General features: G+C 43.2%; 1 protein-coding gene across 1 annotated transcript in view; it reads right to left on the minus strand.

Moving 5' to 3' along the window:
• Positions 1 to 2,168: 2,168 nt before the first annotated feature.
• BCKDHA (branched chain keto acid dehydrogenase E1 subunit alpha) overlaps positions 2,169 to 17,489 on the minus strand; it is a 99,606-nt gene continuing 84,285 nt past the window's right edge. Inside the window, exon 9 of the mRNA XM_069207519.1 lies at positions 2,169 to 4,409. Within this exon, the coding sequence (XP_069063620.1) occupies positions 4,239 to 4,409 (171 nt within the window). The 3' untranslated portion in view covers positions 2,169 to 4,238. The remainder of the gene's footprint in view (positions 4,410 to 17,489) is intronic.

Consider the following 17,489-nt stretch of genomic DNA (forward strand, 5'->3'; position numbering starts at 1 on the left):
GCCTCATCTTCGAACTGGAGTGTCAAAGGTGTACTCAGATATTTATTTAGAGACGTGGCCAACAAATGAGGGTATCCTAGCAGTTGCCAGCAAAACCAATAATGCTTCTCGGTCTCATGTATTGTCAATGGGTTTCTGATGTCAAAGCCCTAGACTTGGATGGCAGAGTATTCACTATAGATGGAGTGACCTTTGCGCTGGCAAGGAGAACAAAAATGCCTAAAAGGATGAAGCCTTATTCTATGTTGCAGGTCAAAGCTTGTTTGCGTGTGGTTAGACGTCTGAAGGAATAAGAGGCTAATAAAGGGAATTTTGTCACAGAAGATCAAACGAACTTTTGATTTCTTCTGTCAACCATTCAACCTAATTTATACTGACTTGCTGGTCAGATAGGTAAAGTTGATTATGTCAGAGGCTGGTATTAATGTGGCAAGATTTGGGGCATAATTATTGAAAGGAGTGATAGCGACAAGAACTGGTAGGTATATGTGCAGAAGAAAAGTGTTCTGTTGATTGGTCTAATGAGTCTACATTATAAATTTTTCTTTCAAACCAACCTTGGGTTTGGCATCTCAGGTAGTCGCAAAGCTCTGAACTAGTATAATATTGTCTTCCTGCCCTGCCACAGAATTCACCATTTCCTAGTATTTGCATCCAGAAGTTTAATTATATTAAGGACAGGTAGGAGAGTATTATTCCCACCCAGTCTCTACTAGTTTTGCGTATAGTAGATGGCTTGTATTATGATTGCATTGCTTATGAACAGCAAACATATGCATCAATATACTACAATTTAATCCACCTAACAAATTGCTTTTGCTGAGTAAACTGTTTCAAGATGACTAGTATCGTTAGAATATTTGGACAAATAATGGCCTGGATGCTGGCCCGAGCTACTGTCGGTGGTTGAGATTAATTAAAGTATTGTTTCCATCACTTTATCTGTTACAGTTTTGTTTCGAGCACTCCAACTATGAGTCACGTCTTGTGCCTGAAACATGAGGAGCAGTAAAATGGCATTTCCATCAGGTCTGCCTGGATGTCACAGAGCAAGCAGTAGAATGCATCAAGTGTTGCCGTTGAATGGTAATGGAGAAACCCTTGGATATGGACATAGAGTCGGTTATGTTCAGTCCAGAATACAAACTTGGGTATCCTTCACCAGCTATGCAAATGAACCCTGTATGTGATCTGTGAGGCTGTTCCTTGCAAACATGCAGTACTGGTGCACTCTATAAAACATGTGCAGTTGGAGGAGTGCAGGGACAAACACTTAAGGAAAATACCTTCTTTCCCATGGCATTAATAGGCCTAGACTTCCGATGTAGAATAGCAGAGGGGAAAACATTGAGATTCTGCTTGCATGACGAGCCCTGCACCACCGAACTCTGAAGCACAGGGAGGACAGTGTGGCATTTCGGGTCCTGGCACCAGCCTATGGTGCTTGGCCATTTGGTGAATCCCAGTAGAATAGATGGGTGTTTCCCAAACAGCAAAATGAATCAAAGGATCTTGATAAATGGCAGGAGAGGCCCAGAGAAAGAAGTGGCAGGCCACGGAGTTATCAGTCAGTCAATTAGACTTGGAGTCTAACAAGAATAAGCTGTTCCTTTGGCCTCTTTGCAGATAAGTGCTGTAAAAGTTTCAGCCCCCTCAGTAGGCCAAGAGGGCCAGTGCAATTTGAGTTCAGGAGAAGTGTCCAGTCCATGAGCATTTTGTAAATGAATGTAGAGGTCATTATAAGAATTTTTATAAAAGAAGGAGATTATTCACCTCACTATCATTGTCTTTAGTGTGGGGAACAAAATTGTGTATAGCATCTAAAACGGGGTCACTACCCAAGAAGGCTCTCCTCTCAACAATATGAAACATCTAAATATAATGTCAACACACCACTGTAACTCCAGTTAGTATGTACCACCAAACTGAAAGGGTGTCCAAAATCTGACAGCATTATGGGGCCATAGACAGTGCACCAAACTGTTGTACAAATGCCCATATAATAAGTATAGTAGGATATCGTGCATTTCTCCTGAAGCTGAAATCTTAACAACGGTATGAAAACAAGGTCATCAAGGAAGATGTTCAAAGAAATCTCAAGCAACTTAAACACAAGGAGAAGGGAGGACTAACATTTGTACTTGTATAATAATAGGTTGACAAAGAAGCAAATCAAGCAGCTTTTATTGGTGTCCCGCAACCAGATTATTTCACAGGAATGTAACCTATTCTGGTATAGTTCCCATGTATCTCAAAGACCCATGATACAACATCTCTGTGCACTGCTCAGCATAATGACAGCAAGGACATCTAGACGTAGACACTGATGAATGCTACAGGTACAGGAGCTTCGGTGATCCGTGGAGAAGAAATGCTTCTATTATGTACTTCAAAGGTTCAACTTGCGTGGTACAGCCAACCCCTAGGACGGGGTAAAGCTTACAGAGTTTGCTTTGTTCATGTGGCAAATTGTTCTGGTCAGTCCTGAAGTACCACAATTACTGCTGGCAAACACCTTTGCTGTACTAGATTCTGAAATCATGAACAGAGATTATTGCATGACAAAATTAAACAAACCCATAAATAAATACCTAATCGCTTGATTAAAAAACTGGCTAATTAAAACAATGCTGAAGTTACTAAGCCCACGAGGTGGGAGTATAATGCTATGTGAATTCTGCAGCACTGGCCTCAAGTTTGATCATCTACCAAGGAGAGCCATGAGAAAGTTGAAAAGCATAGCTCCAAGCCATAATAAAGAACACTTAATGCAACACCACAGCAAAAAGAAATAAAGGCCTTAGGGGCATTTCTCTGCTCAAGTTTCACTAGATGGGGGTGTGCCATTCTTTCTGCCTCAACGCAAAGCATTGCGTACTTTAAATTACCATGAACCCTGTACGTCCCACAGCATAAGCCCTCAGTAACACACTAAAACTAGAAATATTGATGATTGAGTCAAGGTTACCCTTGGGAAATAAATATGTAACAGCCTTAATACCAAATCACAAAAGACAACTACCTCGATGGTCAGAGTGCTCTTCGATTAGGCTTGCTGGGAAATCTAGCAACCTAAAGCATGAGTGTTCGCTCATATGGAGGATATGTGGATAAGTAAATGTCAGCGTTATGACCCTCTGACACTTTGTATTTTAGGAGGTAACAGCAGTGGAAGGACACGATTGTGACATCTCTTCACAAGCAAAGGTCAAGCTAAAAACTGAAAAGCTGTTTATCAGTGTCAAACTCTTCTGTGAAGTCATTGTGGCCCTTTTTAAGGAGAAACTAATGTCCAAATCCATTCAATGTCCACATTTACTCTTGAGCAGTCGGACACTTCGATCTACAGGTCTTCAGGCATTTGTCTACACACCACCTAGGAGACGTTAAGATGCTAGAATCTACTCATTTTCGATGTGAAAGATAAGCTTTCATACTTTAGCCCGTAGAGCTCTACTGTATGTAGTACCAGCTAGGAGGTTTGAGGTAGCCAAACTACTGCTGAGGTCAGTCAGCTACCACTACGCCTGTGTACCTGGTATTATACAGATGGCAAAATATTGTGCTTCAGCAACAGAGCTATCCCTCTTTACACAGCTTTATGAAATGTGCTCAGCTGTAGTTCCATAGCAGTTACTTAGTTCCCATTAGTAGACAGCCCACAATGTGGAAATACCAGTGTACATGGTCTTTAACCCAAATACATGAACATCTACTGACTACTTTCTCTAAAAATGCCAAGGTGTTGCTCACTGGAAATGAATACTGTTGATTATTGAGTGAAATCCTCTCCAGCTCCATCAGATAGCTCAGAGCACTGGTGTCAATGCTGCCATTTGCGGCTGACTTGTACTCACTTTCCATCAAAACAGTGATCTTAAAGAACCGGTATCTCATGAAAAAGTCAGATGCACTTAATTAAGTATAATAGATTATAAGAATTTTGCCCCATAGAGGAGATGGTTCAATCGTGTAACACCCAAACACAAATTTTCGACCAGTAATTGTTGAAGTACAGGAAGGTCTTCCATCAACTCCCTCACCCATTATTTGTGTTCCATATGCATGAGACGAGAATGGATTTCACCCTACCAACTCAGTTCGGAATACATTGTTCCTTTAGTCACCAACTGTGCAGACTGCATCAGCTGACCTCTGGAAAAGTTAAGAGTTACAGAAAGTCCAGACTGACGACAATTTACATTCTGGGATGACAGAGGGGGGAGCAGGATGAAAGGTTATTTTTCGTAAAGGTCCAGAGGGTAGTGTTCGCCATAGATCTTAAGGTGCCGAAAGAGAGACTCCTGCTGCTTTTGGATGTGAGAAGGCATTGTGGCATACACATCTGAGAACATGAGTTCCGGCTTTGGCTTTAACTTCCGCTCCGCTTGTTCAAAGGACTCCATTACCTGGAAAAAGAAGTCAGGGTGAGCGACAAATATTAAATAATATCTCAAACTGTAGAGAGCACAATACAGCTGGTGGAGGGCCATGGTGTTGCCAAAGGACTGAACCACCTCAATAATACTTGGTCTTCTTTTCTATACCTCTTAAAGATGAAAGACTCAGTGAATTCATTCTGTGAGTCAACATGGGATCTGGAAAGCTTTCTACAACAGGTATTAACCTACTGACCTACCCAATCGGCTAATATGGTGAAGCATTAGCCATCAGGAGCGCATACAACTCTTTCACACAAAAAGGGATTGTTGAATAAGTTCATAAACGCTGAATAGTTCCACCCATGTGAAGGATTCAGGAAGAGAGAAAAACATAATATAAAGCAAAAAAATGCCCTTGTATTGGCAGCATTTGTTTTCTACTTGTGTCATTAAAATACTTAATTAGAAAACATTATATATATATATATATATATATGTATATATATATATATATATATATATATATATATATATATATGTATATATATATATATATATATATATATATGGAAAATGTCACTTACCCAGTGTACATCTGTTCGTGGCATTAGTCGCTGCAGATTCACATGCTGTGCCCAGTCCGCCATCTGGTGTTGGGCTCGGAGTGTTACAAGTTGTTTTTCTTCGAAGAAGTCTTTTCGAGTCACGAGACCGAGGGACTCCTCCCATTTCGAGTCCATTGCGCATGGGCGTCGACTCCATCTTAGATTGTTTTGCCCGCAGAGGGTGAGGTAGGAGTTGTGTATGCTAGTAATAGTGCCCATGCAATGGAGTGAGTGCGTATGTACATAATAAAGTTTTAAGTAATATATTTACAAATGTTTAAGATCTACTTCTAAACGGCTACAGGCTCCCGGGGAGGCGGGTGGGCGCATGTGAATCTGCAGCGACTAATGCCACGAACAGATGTACACTGGGTAAGTGACATTTTCCGTTCGATGGCATGTGTAGCTGCAGATACACATGCTGTGCATAGACTAGTAAGCAGTTATCTCCCCAAAAGCGGTGGTTCAGCCTGTAGGAGTTGAAGTAGTTTGAAATAATGTTCCTAATACAGCTTGACCTACTGTTGCTTGTTGTGCAGTTAGCACATCTACACAGTAGTGCTTGGTAAATGTATGAGGCGTAGACCATGTTGCTGCCTTACATATTTCGTTCATTGGAATATTTCCTAGAAAGGCCATGGTAGCACCTTTCTTTCTGGTTGAGTGTGCCTTTGGTGTAATAGGCAGTTCTCTTTTAGCTTTAAGATAGCAGGTTTGAATGCACTTAACTATCCATCTAGCAATGCCTTGTTTTGAAATTGGATTTCCTGTATGAGGTTTTTGAAAGGCGATAAATAATTGTTTTGTCTTTCGAATTAGTTTTGTTCTGTCAATGTAGTACATTAGTGCTCTTTTGATGTCTAATGTATGTAGTGCTCTTTCGGCTACCGAATCTGGTTGTGGGAAGAACACTGGTAATTCTACCGTTTGATTTAGGTGGAACGGTGAGATTACTTTTGGTAAAAATTTAGGATTGGTCCGTAGAACTACTTTATTTTTGTGTATTTGAATAAATGGTTCTTGAATGGTAAATGCTTGAATCTCACTCACTCTTCTTAGAGATGTGATGGCAATTAAAAATGCAACTTTCCACGTTAAGTATTGCATTTCACAAGAGTGCATGGGCTCAAAAGGTGGACCCATGAGTCGTGTTAGGACAATGTTGAGGTTCCATGAAGGAACTGGTGCTGTTCTTGGTGGTATAATTCTCTTTAGGCCTTCCATAAACGCCTTTATGACTGGTATCCTAAACAATGAAATTGAGTGCGTAATTTGTAGTTAAGCAGAAATTGCCGTAAGATGTATTTTAATGGAAGAGAAAGCTAGGTTAGATTTTTGCAAATGTAGTAAGTATCCTACTATTTCTTTTGCAGATGCGTGTAAAGGTTGAATTTGATTATTATGGCAGTAATAAACAAATCTTTTCCACTTATTTGCATAGCAGTGTCTAGTGGTAGGTTTTCTAGCTTGTTTTATGACCTCCATACATTCCTGTGTGAGGTCTAAGTGCCCGAATTCTAGGATTTCAGGAGCCAAATTGCTAGATTCAACGATGTTGGATTTGGATGTCGGATCTGTTGTTTGTGTTGTGTTAACAGATCTGGTCTGTTGGGTAGTTTGACATGAGGTACTAGTGAAAGGTCTAGTAGTGTTGTGTACCAAGGTTGCCTTGCCCATGTTGGTGCTATTAGTATGAGTTTGAGTTTGTTTTGACTCAACCTGTTTACTAGATATGGAAGGAGAGGGAGAGGGGGAAAAGCGTACGCAAATATCCCTGACCAGTTCATCCATAGAGCATCGCTTGGGATTGATCTTGTGGGTACCTGGATGCGAAGTTTTGGCATTTTGAGTTTTCTTTTGTTGCAAATAGATCTATTTGAGGTGTTCCCCAAATTTGAAAGTAATTGTTTAGTATTTGGGGGTGAATTTCCCATTCGTGGGTTTGTTGGTGATCTCGAGAGAGATTGTCTGCCAACTGGTTCTGAATCCCTGGAATAAATTGTGCTATTAGGCGAATGTGGTTGTGAATCGCCCAATGCCATATTTTTTGTGTTAGGAGGCACAACTGTGTCAAGTGTGTCCCTCCTTGTTTGTTTAGATAATACATTGTTGTCATGTTGTCTGTTTTGACAAGAATGTATTTTTGGGTTATTACGGGTTGAAATGCTTTCAGCGCTAGAAATACTGCTAACAGTTCTAAGTGATTTATGTGAAACTGCCTCTGATGTATGTCCCATTGTCCTTGGATGCTGTGTTGATTGAGGTGTGCTCCCCACCCTGTCATGGAAGCATCCGTCGTTATGACGTATTGTGGCACTGGGTCTTGGAAAGGCCGCCCTCTGTTTAAATTTGTACTGTTCCACCATAGAAGCGAGATGTATGTTTGGCGGTCTATCAACACCAGATCTAGAAGTTGACCCTGTGCTTGTGACCATTGTGATGCTAGGCACTGTTGTAAGGGCCGCATGTGCAATCTTGCGTTTGGGACAATGGCTATGCATGAAGACATCATGCCTAGGAGTTTCATTACCATTTTGACTTGTATCTTTTGTGTTGGATACATGGCTTGTATTACTTTGTGAAATGTTTGAACCCTTTGTGGACTTGGAGTGGCAATCCCTTTTGCTGTGTTGATTGTCGCTCCTAAGTATTGCTGTGTTTGACACGGCAAAAGGTGTGACTTCGTGTAGTTGATCGAGAAACCTAGCCTGTGAAGGGTCTGTATGACGTAGTTTGTGTGCTGTGAGCATTGTCTTAGCGTGTTGGTTTTGATTAACCAGTCGTCTAAGTACGGGAACACATGTATTTGTTGCCTTCTGATATGTGCAGCTACTACTGCCAGGCATTTTGTAAAAACTCTTGGTGCAGTTGTTATTCCGAATGGCAACACTTTGAATTGGTAATGTATTCCTTGGAATACAAACCTTAGGTATTTCCTGTGTGAAGGATGTATTGGTATATGGAAATACGCATCTTTTAGGTCTAATGTTGTCATGTAGTCTTGCTGTTTGAGCAGTGGGATTACGTCTTGTAATGTGACCATGTGAAAGTGGTCTGATTTGATGTAGGTATTTAGTGTTTTGAGATCTAGTATTGGTCTGAGTTTTGTCCTTTTTGGGTATTAGAAAGTACAGCGAGTAAACTCCTGTGTTTTTCTGTTGGATTGGAACTAATTCTATTGCGTCCTTTTGTAGCAATGCTTGAACTTCTAGTCCTAGAAGATCTATATGTTGTTTTGACATATTGTGTGTTTTCGGTGGGACGTTTGGAGGGAATTGGCGAAATTCTATGCAATGACCATGCTGGATAATTGCTAAGACCCAAGTGTCTGTTGTTATTTCCTCCCAAAGTTTGTAAAATTGGCTTAGTCTTCCCCCACAGGTGTTATGTGATGGGGGTGTGTGACTTGTGAGTCACTGCTTATTATGAGGGGTTTTGGGGCCTTGGAATTTTCCTCTATTTTTTGGGAATTGACCCCCTCTAAATTGCCCCCGAAAACCTCCCCTTTGATATTGACCCTGGTAGGTAGGCCTTGTTTGTGAGGTTGTGGTTTCTGTGGGTTGACCTCGAAACCCTCCCCTAAAAGGTGTTTTTCCGAAATGTGCCTCTGCTCTGCGGGGAGTAGAGTGCGCCCATGGCTTTCTGTATCGGTGTCCTTTTTGAGTTTTTCGATGGCAGTGTCTACCTCCGGTCCAAACAATTGCTGTTCATTAAACGGCATATTGAGCACAGCCTGCTGGATTTCCGGTTTGAACCCAGAAGTGCGCAGCCATGCGTGCCTTCGTATTGTGACTGCAGTGTTTATTGTCCTTGCAGCTGTATCTGCTGCATCCATGGAAGACCGTATCTGATTATTTGAGATACTTTGTCCCTCTTCCACCACCTGTTGCGCTCTTTTTTGGAACTCCTTGGGTAAGTGTTCGATGAAATGTTGCATTTCATCCCAGTGAGCCCTGTCGTATCTTGCCAAAAGTGCTTGTGAATTGGCAATACGCCACTGATTTGCTGCTTGTGCTGCAACCCTTTTTCCACAGCATCAAATTTGCGGCTCTCCTTGTCTGGAGGTGGTGCGTCGCCTGAGGTATGAGAGTTGGCTCTCTTACGAGCTGCCCCCACAACTACTGAGTCTGGTGTTAGTTGTGTTGTAATATATATTGGATCTGTGGGCGGTGGCTTATATTTTTTCTCCACCCTTGGAGTTATGGCTCTGCCTTTAACTGGATCCTGAAAAATTTGTTTTGAATGTCTTAGCATTCCTGGGAGCATGGGAAGGCATTGATACTGGCTATGGGTGGAGGATAGGGTGTTAAAGAGAAAGTCATCCTCAATTGGTTCCGAATGTAAGGAGACATTGTGAAACTCGGCTGCCCTTGCGACCACCTGTGTATAGGATGTACTGTCCTCAGGTGGTGACGGTTTTGTAGGATAAGAGACTGGGCTATTGTCAGACACTGGAGCATCGTAGAGGTCCCATGCATCGGGATCACCTTGACTCATTGTGGTATGAGCTGGTGAGTGCATCAGTGGTGGAGTTGTTGCTGGTGATGCATGTATTGATGGTGGTGGAGACGGTGGTGGGGTTGTTTTCCTTGCCACCTTTGCTTGTGGTTGCTTGTCCTTTTGTTGAAAGGCAAGTTTCCTTTTTATTTTGATTGGGGGAAGAGTGGTTATCTTCCCTGTGTCCTCATGAATATGAAGCCTTCTTTGCGTGTAGTCAGGTTCTACAGCTTGAAGCTCCTCTCCAAATCTGTGTAATTGGGAGGTTAATCCTTGTTCCTCTGTACAGGAACTAGTTTTCGGCTCCGAGGCTGGCTGTTTCGGAACCGAAACCTTTTCGGAAGTCTTTTTAGGCTCCGAAGAAACCTTCTTTGTTTTCGGCGTGGTGTCTCGGTGCCGAAATTCTTCGCTGCCGCTGTCTCTGTGCCGAAGTTTCTCGGAGCCGCAGTCTCGGCTCCGAGGTTGCTGTGTGGCGGTATCTCGACCGGAGTCGGATGACTTCGACACCAGCATGCCCTTTTTCGGTGCCTTGGATCGGTCACCTAGTTTTCGGGTTAAGCCATGGCCTGTTGGCGGTGGCGTCCCCTGGGCTTTTGTGGACTTCTCGTGAGTCTTGATTTTTGACGTCTTACTCACGGTTTGGTGTGTTCTTCGGCGTCGAGTTCTTCAGAATCCGACTCGCGGATGGAGAAAGCTTCTTCTTCTTCCTCCTCGAAGCGATCTTGACCTGTCGGCGTGGACGCCATTTGTAGTCTCCTGGCTCTTCGGTCTCTCAGCGTCTTCCTCGACCGAAACGCTCGACAGGCTTCACAAGTATCCTCCTTGTGCTCGGGGGACAAGCACAAGTTACAGACCAGATGGTGATCCGTATACGGATACTTGTGATGGCATTTTGGGCAGAAGCGGAATGGGGTCCGTTCCATGAGCCTTGAAGTCGCACGTGGCCGGGCCGACCAGGCCCCGACGGGGGATCGAAAAAACCCCGAAGGGCCACTGGAGCTCTTCAGAATTCGGTGTCGATTTGTTCTAACTAACCCGATACCGAACGCAAACAATACCGACGTTTTTTTCCCCGAGAGTCTAACTAACTTTCCGACCCGAAACACGGAGCGAAAAGGAACACGTCCGAACCCGATGGCGGAAAAAAAACAATCTAAGATGGAGTTGACGCCCATGCGCAATGGACTCGAAATGGGAGGAGTCCCTCGGTCTCGTGACTCGAAAAGACTTCTTCGAAGAAAAACAACTTTTAACACTCCGAGCCCAACACCAGATGGCGGACAGTGCACAGCATGTGTATCTGCAGCTACACATGCCATCGAACATATATATATATATATATATATATATATATATATATATATATATATATATCTATCTATCTATATCTATCTATATCTATATCTATCTATATATATATATATATATATATATATATATATATATATATATATATATATATATAAAATGTCACTTACCCAGTGTACATCTGTTCGTGGCATGCTGCGCTGCAGATTCACATGCTGTGCACTGTTCCTGCCATCGAGTGTTGGGCTCGGAGTGTTATAAGTTGTTTTTCTTCGAAGAAGTCTTTGAGTCTTGGGACCGAGTGACTCCTACCTTTCGGCTCCATTGCGCATGGGCGTCGACTCCATCTTAGATTGTTTTCCCCGCATAGGGTGAGGTAGGAGTTGGTAAAGTAAGGATACTAAAGATGCCCATGCAATGGAGTAGATATGTATGTACATAGTGTTTAGTAAAGGAATATTTATTTACATATTTACAATTTACATGCAACTAAAACGGCTACTGGCTCCCGGGGAGGTGGGAGGGCGCATGTGAATCTGCAGCGCAACATGTCACGAACAGATGTACACTGGGTAAGTGACATTTTCCGTTCGATGGCATGTGTAGCTGCAGATACACATGCTGTGCATAGACTACAAAGCAGTAATCCTCCCAAAAGCTGTGGTCAGCCTGTAGGAGTTGAAGTTGTTTGAAATAATGTTCTTAATACAGCCTGTCCTACTGTGGCTTGTTGTGTTGCTAACACATCTACACAGTAATGCTTAGTAAATGTATGGGGTGTAGACCAGGTGGCTGCCTTACAAATCTCTGTCATTGGTATATTACCGAGAAAAGCCATTGTGGCACCTTTCTTTCTAGTGGAGTGTGCCCTTGGTGTAATGGGTAATTCTCTTTTAGCTTTAAGGTAACAGGTCTGAATACATTTGACTATCCATCTGGCTATGCCCTGTTTGGATATAGGGTTACCTGCATGGGGTTTTTGGAAAGCTACGAACAATTGTTTTGTCTTACGAAATGCTTTTGTTCTGTCAATGTAATACATTAGCGCTCTTTTTATGTCTAATGTATGAGTGCCCTTTCTGCTACGGAGTCTGGTCGAGGAAAGAAGACTGGGAGTTCAACTGTTTGGTTTAGATGAAACGGTGATATAACTTTTGGTAAAAGTTGTGGATTTGTACAGAGAACCACTTTATGTTTGTGTATTTGTATAAAGGGTTCTTGGATAGTAAACGCCTGTATTTCGCTAACTCTTCTTAGTGAAGTGATGGCCATTAGAAAGGCTACTTTCCAAGTCAAGAATTGGATTTGACAAGAATGCATGGGTTCAACTGGTGGACCCATGAGTCGTGTTAGAACAATATTAAGATTCCACGAAGGTACTGTTCGTGTCCTTGGGGGTATGATTCTTTTTAGTCCTTCCATAAAGGCTTTAATAACTGGGATTCTAAAGAGCGATTTAGTATGTTTAATCTGCAGATAAGCAGATATTGCAGTGAGATGGATTTTCATGGAAGAAAAAGCTAGATTTGATTTTTGTAAGTGTAGTAAATAACTTACAATGTTTTGTATGGAGGCATCTAGCGGCGTAATTTGATTTGCCTGGCAGTAGAAAACAAACCTTTTCCATTTATTAGCATAACAATGCCTTGTTGTGGGTTTTCTTGCTTGTTTAATGACGTCCATACACTAATTTGAAAGGTTTAGATATCCAAATTCTAAGACTTCAGGAACCAGATTGCTAGGTTGAGTGATGCTGGATTGGGGTGTCTGATCTGTTTGTGTTGTGTTAACAGATCTGGTCTGTTTGGGAGTTTGATGTGAGGTACTACTGAGAAGTCCAACAGTGTGGTGTACCACGGTTGGCGAGCCCACGTTGGTGCTATGAGTATTAGTTTGAGTTTGTTTTGACTCAGTTTGTTGACCAGAAAAGGAATGAGTGGGAGAGGGGGAAAGCATAAGCAAATATCCCTGACCAGCTGATCCCTAGAGCATTGCCCTTGGAATGAGGGTGTGGGTACCTGGATGCGAAGTTTTGGCATTTTGCGTTTTGTTTTCGAACAGATCTAAGTTTGGTGTCCCCCAGCGGTAGAAGTAATCTTGTAGAATCTGGGGATGCATTTCCCACTCGTGAGTTTGCTGGTGATCTCGACTGTGATTGTCTGCTAACTGATTGTGAATGCCTGGTCTATATTGTGCTATAAGGCGAATGTTGTTGTGAATTGCCCAATGCCAAATTTTTTGTGCTAGGAGACACAGCTGTGACGAGTGTGTCCCCCCCCTGTTTGTTTAGATAATACATTGTTGTCATATTGTCTGTCTTGACAAGAATGTGTTTGTGGGCTAGAAGGGGCTGAAAGGCTTTTAGTGCTAGAAAGACTGCTAGCAGTTTTAAGTGATTTATGTGAAGTTGTTTTTGTTCACTGTCCAATTGACCTTGTATGCTGTGATTGTTGAGGTGTGCTCCCCACCCAATCATGGAGGCATCTGTTGTGATAATGGCGTGAGGCACTGGGTCTTAAAAAGTCCGCCCTTTTTTTAATTTACAGGGTTCCACCATTGAAGCGAAGAGTGTGTTTGGCGGTCTATCAACACTAGATCTTGGAGTTGACCCTGTGCCTGCGTCCATTGTCTTGCTAGGCACTGTTGTAAGGGCCGCATGTGTAGTCTTGCGTTTGGGACAATAGCTATGCATGAGGACATCATATCTAGTAGTTTCATCACAAACCTGACTGTGTATTGTTGGTTTGGCTGCATGCTTGATTTTATATTTTGAAACGATTGAACTCTTTGTGGACTTGAGTGGCAATTGCTTTTTGTTTGTTGCTCCCAAGTACTGCTGTATTTGGGATGGTTGTAAATGCGTTTTTTGGTAATTTATAGAAAACCCTAGTTTGTGTAGAGTATCTAATACATATTGCATGTGAATTTGACATTGTTGTTGAGTGTTGGCTTTTATTAGCCAATCGTCTAGATACAGGAATACGTTCATGTGATGTCTCCTTATATGAGCTGCTACTACAGCTAGGCATTTTGTAAATACCCTGGGGGCCGTTATTATTCCGAATGGCAACACTTTGTATTGGTAATGTTTGCCTTGTATTACAAACCTGAAGTATTTCCTGTGAGATGGATGGATGGGTATGTGAAAATACGCATCTTTTAGATCCAGTGTTGCCATGTATTCCCCTTGTTTTAGTAAGGGAACTACGTCCTGTAGTGTTACCATGTGGAAATGATCTGATTTGATGAATAGATTTAGCGTTCTGAGATCTAAAATAGGCTATAACGTTTTGTCTTTCTTTGGGATAAGGAAATACAGGGAGTAAGCCCCTGTTCCTTTTTGGTGATAAGGCACCAATTCTATGGCTTGTTTTGCTAGTAGTGCTTGGACCTCTATTTGTAATAAGTTTAAGTGTTGTATGTACATTTGTGCGTTCTTGGGGGAACATCTGGAGGGAATCTTGTGAACTCTATGCAGTAACCATGTTGGATAATTGATAGAACCCATGTGTCTGTGGTAATGTGTGTCCAATTGCTGTGTTATTTTTTTAATCTCCCCCCCACCGGTGATGTGTGATGGGGAAGTGTGACACTGAAGTCACTGCTTGCTACTAGGGGTTTGCTTTCCAGGCTGAAATTTCCCTCTTCCTCTTGGGAACTGTCCTCTGTAGGAACCACGAAACCCCCCTCTCTGGTACTGAGACTGGTAAGTGGGTTTTGTTTGGGAGGTGGATGGTTCTGAGGGTTGGTGTCTAAACCCTCCCCTAAACTGTGGTTTCCTAAATGTTCCCTTGTATTGAGAGGAGTAGAGCGCGCCCATGGCTTTGGCCGTGTCCGTGTCCTTTTTCATTTTTTTTATTGCGGTGTCCACCTCCAGCCCGAATAGCTGATGTTGATTGAACGGCATATTCAATACCACCTGCTGTATCTCTGGTTTAAAATCAGAACTTCGCAGCCATGCATGCCTTCTAATTGTGACTGCTGTATTGACAGTCCGTGCTGCTGTATCAGCAGAGTCTAGTGCAGAGCGGATCTGGTTTTTTGATATGGCCTGTCCTTCTTACACCACTTGTTGGGCATGTTTTTGATGCCCTTTGGTAGATGTTGGATAATGTCCTGCATCTCGTCCCAATGTGCTCTGTCGTAGAGGGCAAGGAGGGCTTGTGAGTTGGCAATAAGCCACTGATTGGCCGCTTGCGATGCCACTCTTTTCCCTGCCACGTCTAACTTACTGCTTTCCTTATCAGGGGGTGGCGCATCCCCTGATTACTGTGTATTTTCCCGTTCTCTTGCAGCTCCCACTACAACTGAGTCCGGAGGGAGCTGTTGTGTAATAAACACAGGGTCTGACGGGGGTGCTTTATATTTTTTCTCGACCCTTGGCGTGATGGCTCTCCCTTTTACTGGTTCTTGGAAAACCTGTTGTGCATGTTTAAGTATGCCCGGTAACATTGGCAGGCTTTGTACGATGCATGCGTGGATGCCAGAGTGTTAAATAGAAAGTCATCCTCCACTGGTTCTGACTGCACTGTTACATTGTGAAATGTGGCTGCTCTGGCCAGTACCTGCGTGTAGGATGTGCTATCCTCTGGAGGTGAAGGTTTTGTTGGATAACACTCTGGACTGTTGTCCGAAACTGGTGGGTCGTATAGATCCCAGGGGTCTGCATCGTCCTGTGTCATCCCAGTATGTGTGGGTGACTGTGCCATTGGTGTACCCACTGGTGACAGCTGCGGTGATTGGGGGTGGTGTCTTTTCTCTAACCACTTTGGCTTTTGGTTGCATCTCAGTCTCATGAAAAGCCAGTTTTCTTTTGAACTTGAGTGGAAGGATGGTTTGTATTTTCCCTGTGTCTTTTTGGATTTGTAGCCTTGGTTGTGTTTGGTCAAGCTCTTCCAAATCCAGTTCCTGCTCGAATCTGTGCCTTTCTTTGAGCTGTTGAGAGAGAGAGCCCCTGCTCTTCTGTGTAGGAAGTTTTTTTCGGCTCCGAAGCCGTTTTTTTCGGTACCGAAACCCCGTTGGAAACTGTCGGTCTCGGTTCCGAGAGGCTTTTTCGAGGTTTGCTCGACTCGACCACTCGATGTCGACTCTTTTCGGTGCCGGTTTCTCGACCAGAGTCGGAAGTCTTCGGCAATATTTTGGCCTTTTTCGGTGCCGATGTTATTTGGTCACCGCCTTTCCTGTGGGTCGAGCCATGGCCTTCCAGCAGTGGCGTCCCCGAGGCCTTTTGTTTTTTTTATCTGTCCTTGGGTGTGTGACGAGGCAGGTGTACTCACTTTTGGCGCCGCCATCGATGGGCGATCCTTTCGGAGTCATCAGAGTCCGAACCCTGAAAGGATATTCTTGTTTCTTCTTCCTCGACGTCGAGGTGTTGTGTCGGCTTTGACGCCATCTGTAACCGTCTTGTGCGTCGATCTCTTAGGGTCTTCTTTGATCGAAACGCTTTGCAGGCCTCACACGTATCCTCTCCATGTTCGGGCACTAAACACAGGTTACAGACCCGATGCTGGTCTGTATAAGGATACTTGGCGTGACACGTCGGACAGAAACAGAAGGGGGTCCGGTCCATGAGTCTTTGACGATGGGTGTGGTCAGGCCGACCAGGCCTTGGTTAGGTGCGGAAGCCCCTAAGGGCCGCCGAAACGGTCTTGTTGTCAGTGCCGATGTGTTAATACTAAACCGGTCCCGAACGCAAACAGTACAGACGGGTTTCGATGATTTTCTAAGTTTTCCCGATTCGAATTACGGAGTGAAGAGGAACACGTCCGAACCCAATGGCGGAAAGAAAACAATCTAAGATGGAGTCGACGCCCATGCGCAATGGAGCCGAAAGGGAGGAGTCACTCAGTCCCGTGACTCGAAAAGACTTCTTCAAAGAAAAACAACTTGTAACACTCCGAGCCCAACACTAGATGGCAGGAACAGTGCACAGCATGTGTATCTGCAGCTACACATGCCATCGAACATATATATATATTTTAAAAAATCTGGAGAAGACAGTGGCTCATACTTGCTTTTCTGCCTTATTGTCATTTGCATTTTCCCTTTTTAAAAAGAGAAATGATAGGAAACTGGTCAATTTATGGCCGGCCATCCATAACTTAGCATGCAGTACAGTATTTAGGTCATCACTCTTCTCTCCCACCTCTATGAGAAAGTTCACACAAAAGACTGACATGACTTTCATCTGTTTTTAAACAAATTCCTCTAGTGTGATGATTTTCATGTGTCATGCAACTATTAGAGCTCAGTGCAAACAATGTGTCTGGAGCAGTTATGCTGCAATCTTAGGGCCAGACTTAGAGTTTCTCAGAGAGGGTACTCCACTGCAAAGGTGATCGAATACTCTCTCTGCCAAACTCTCGGTCTACCTGCCCAACTAAGGTCTAGGCAGGCCAACAGTATGTGGACGATGTAGCCTACACTGGCTCCATTTCTGACATATATCTCTGATGGCCTGAGAGTACTGAGCGTCAGAGATAAGCCAGCTGACTGTTCGTCCAATTTATAGTGGTCAGCCGAATGGCTTTTTTTTGGGCTGTCCATCACCCCGATGTAAAACCAGGTGGTGAGGCACAGTAAAAATAAAATAATTACTTTCACTAACACCTACAGTGTGGAGGCTATGAGTTTTACTTTTTTTAAATAAGCTCCTGCTTTGGGGGGTTGTTTTTTAAAAATGTAAATGTTTCAATTG

This window comes from Pleurodeles waltl, chromosome 9 (assembly GCF_031143425.1).
Source record: "Pleurodeles waltl isolate 20211129_DDA chromosome 9, aPleWal1.hap1.20221129, whole genome shotgun sequence".
Lineage (NCBI taxonomy): Eukaryota > Metazoa > Chordata > Amphibia > Caudata > Salamandridae > Pleurodeles > Pleurodeles waltl.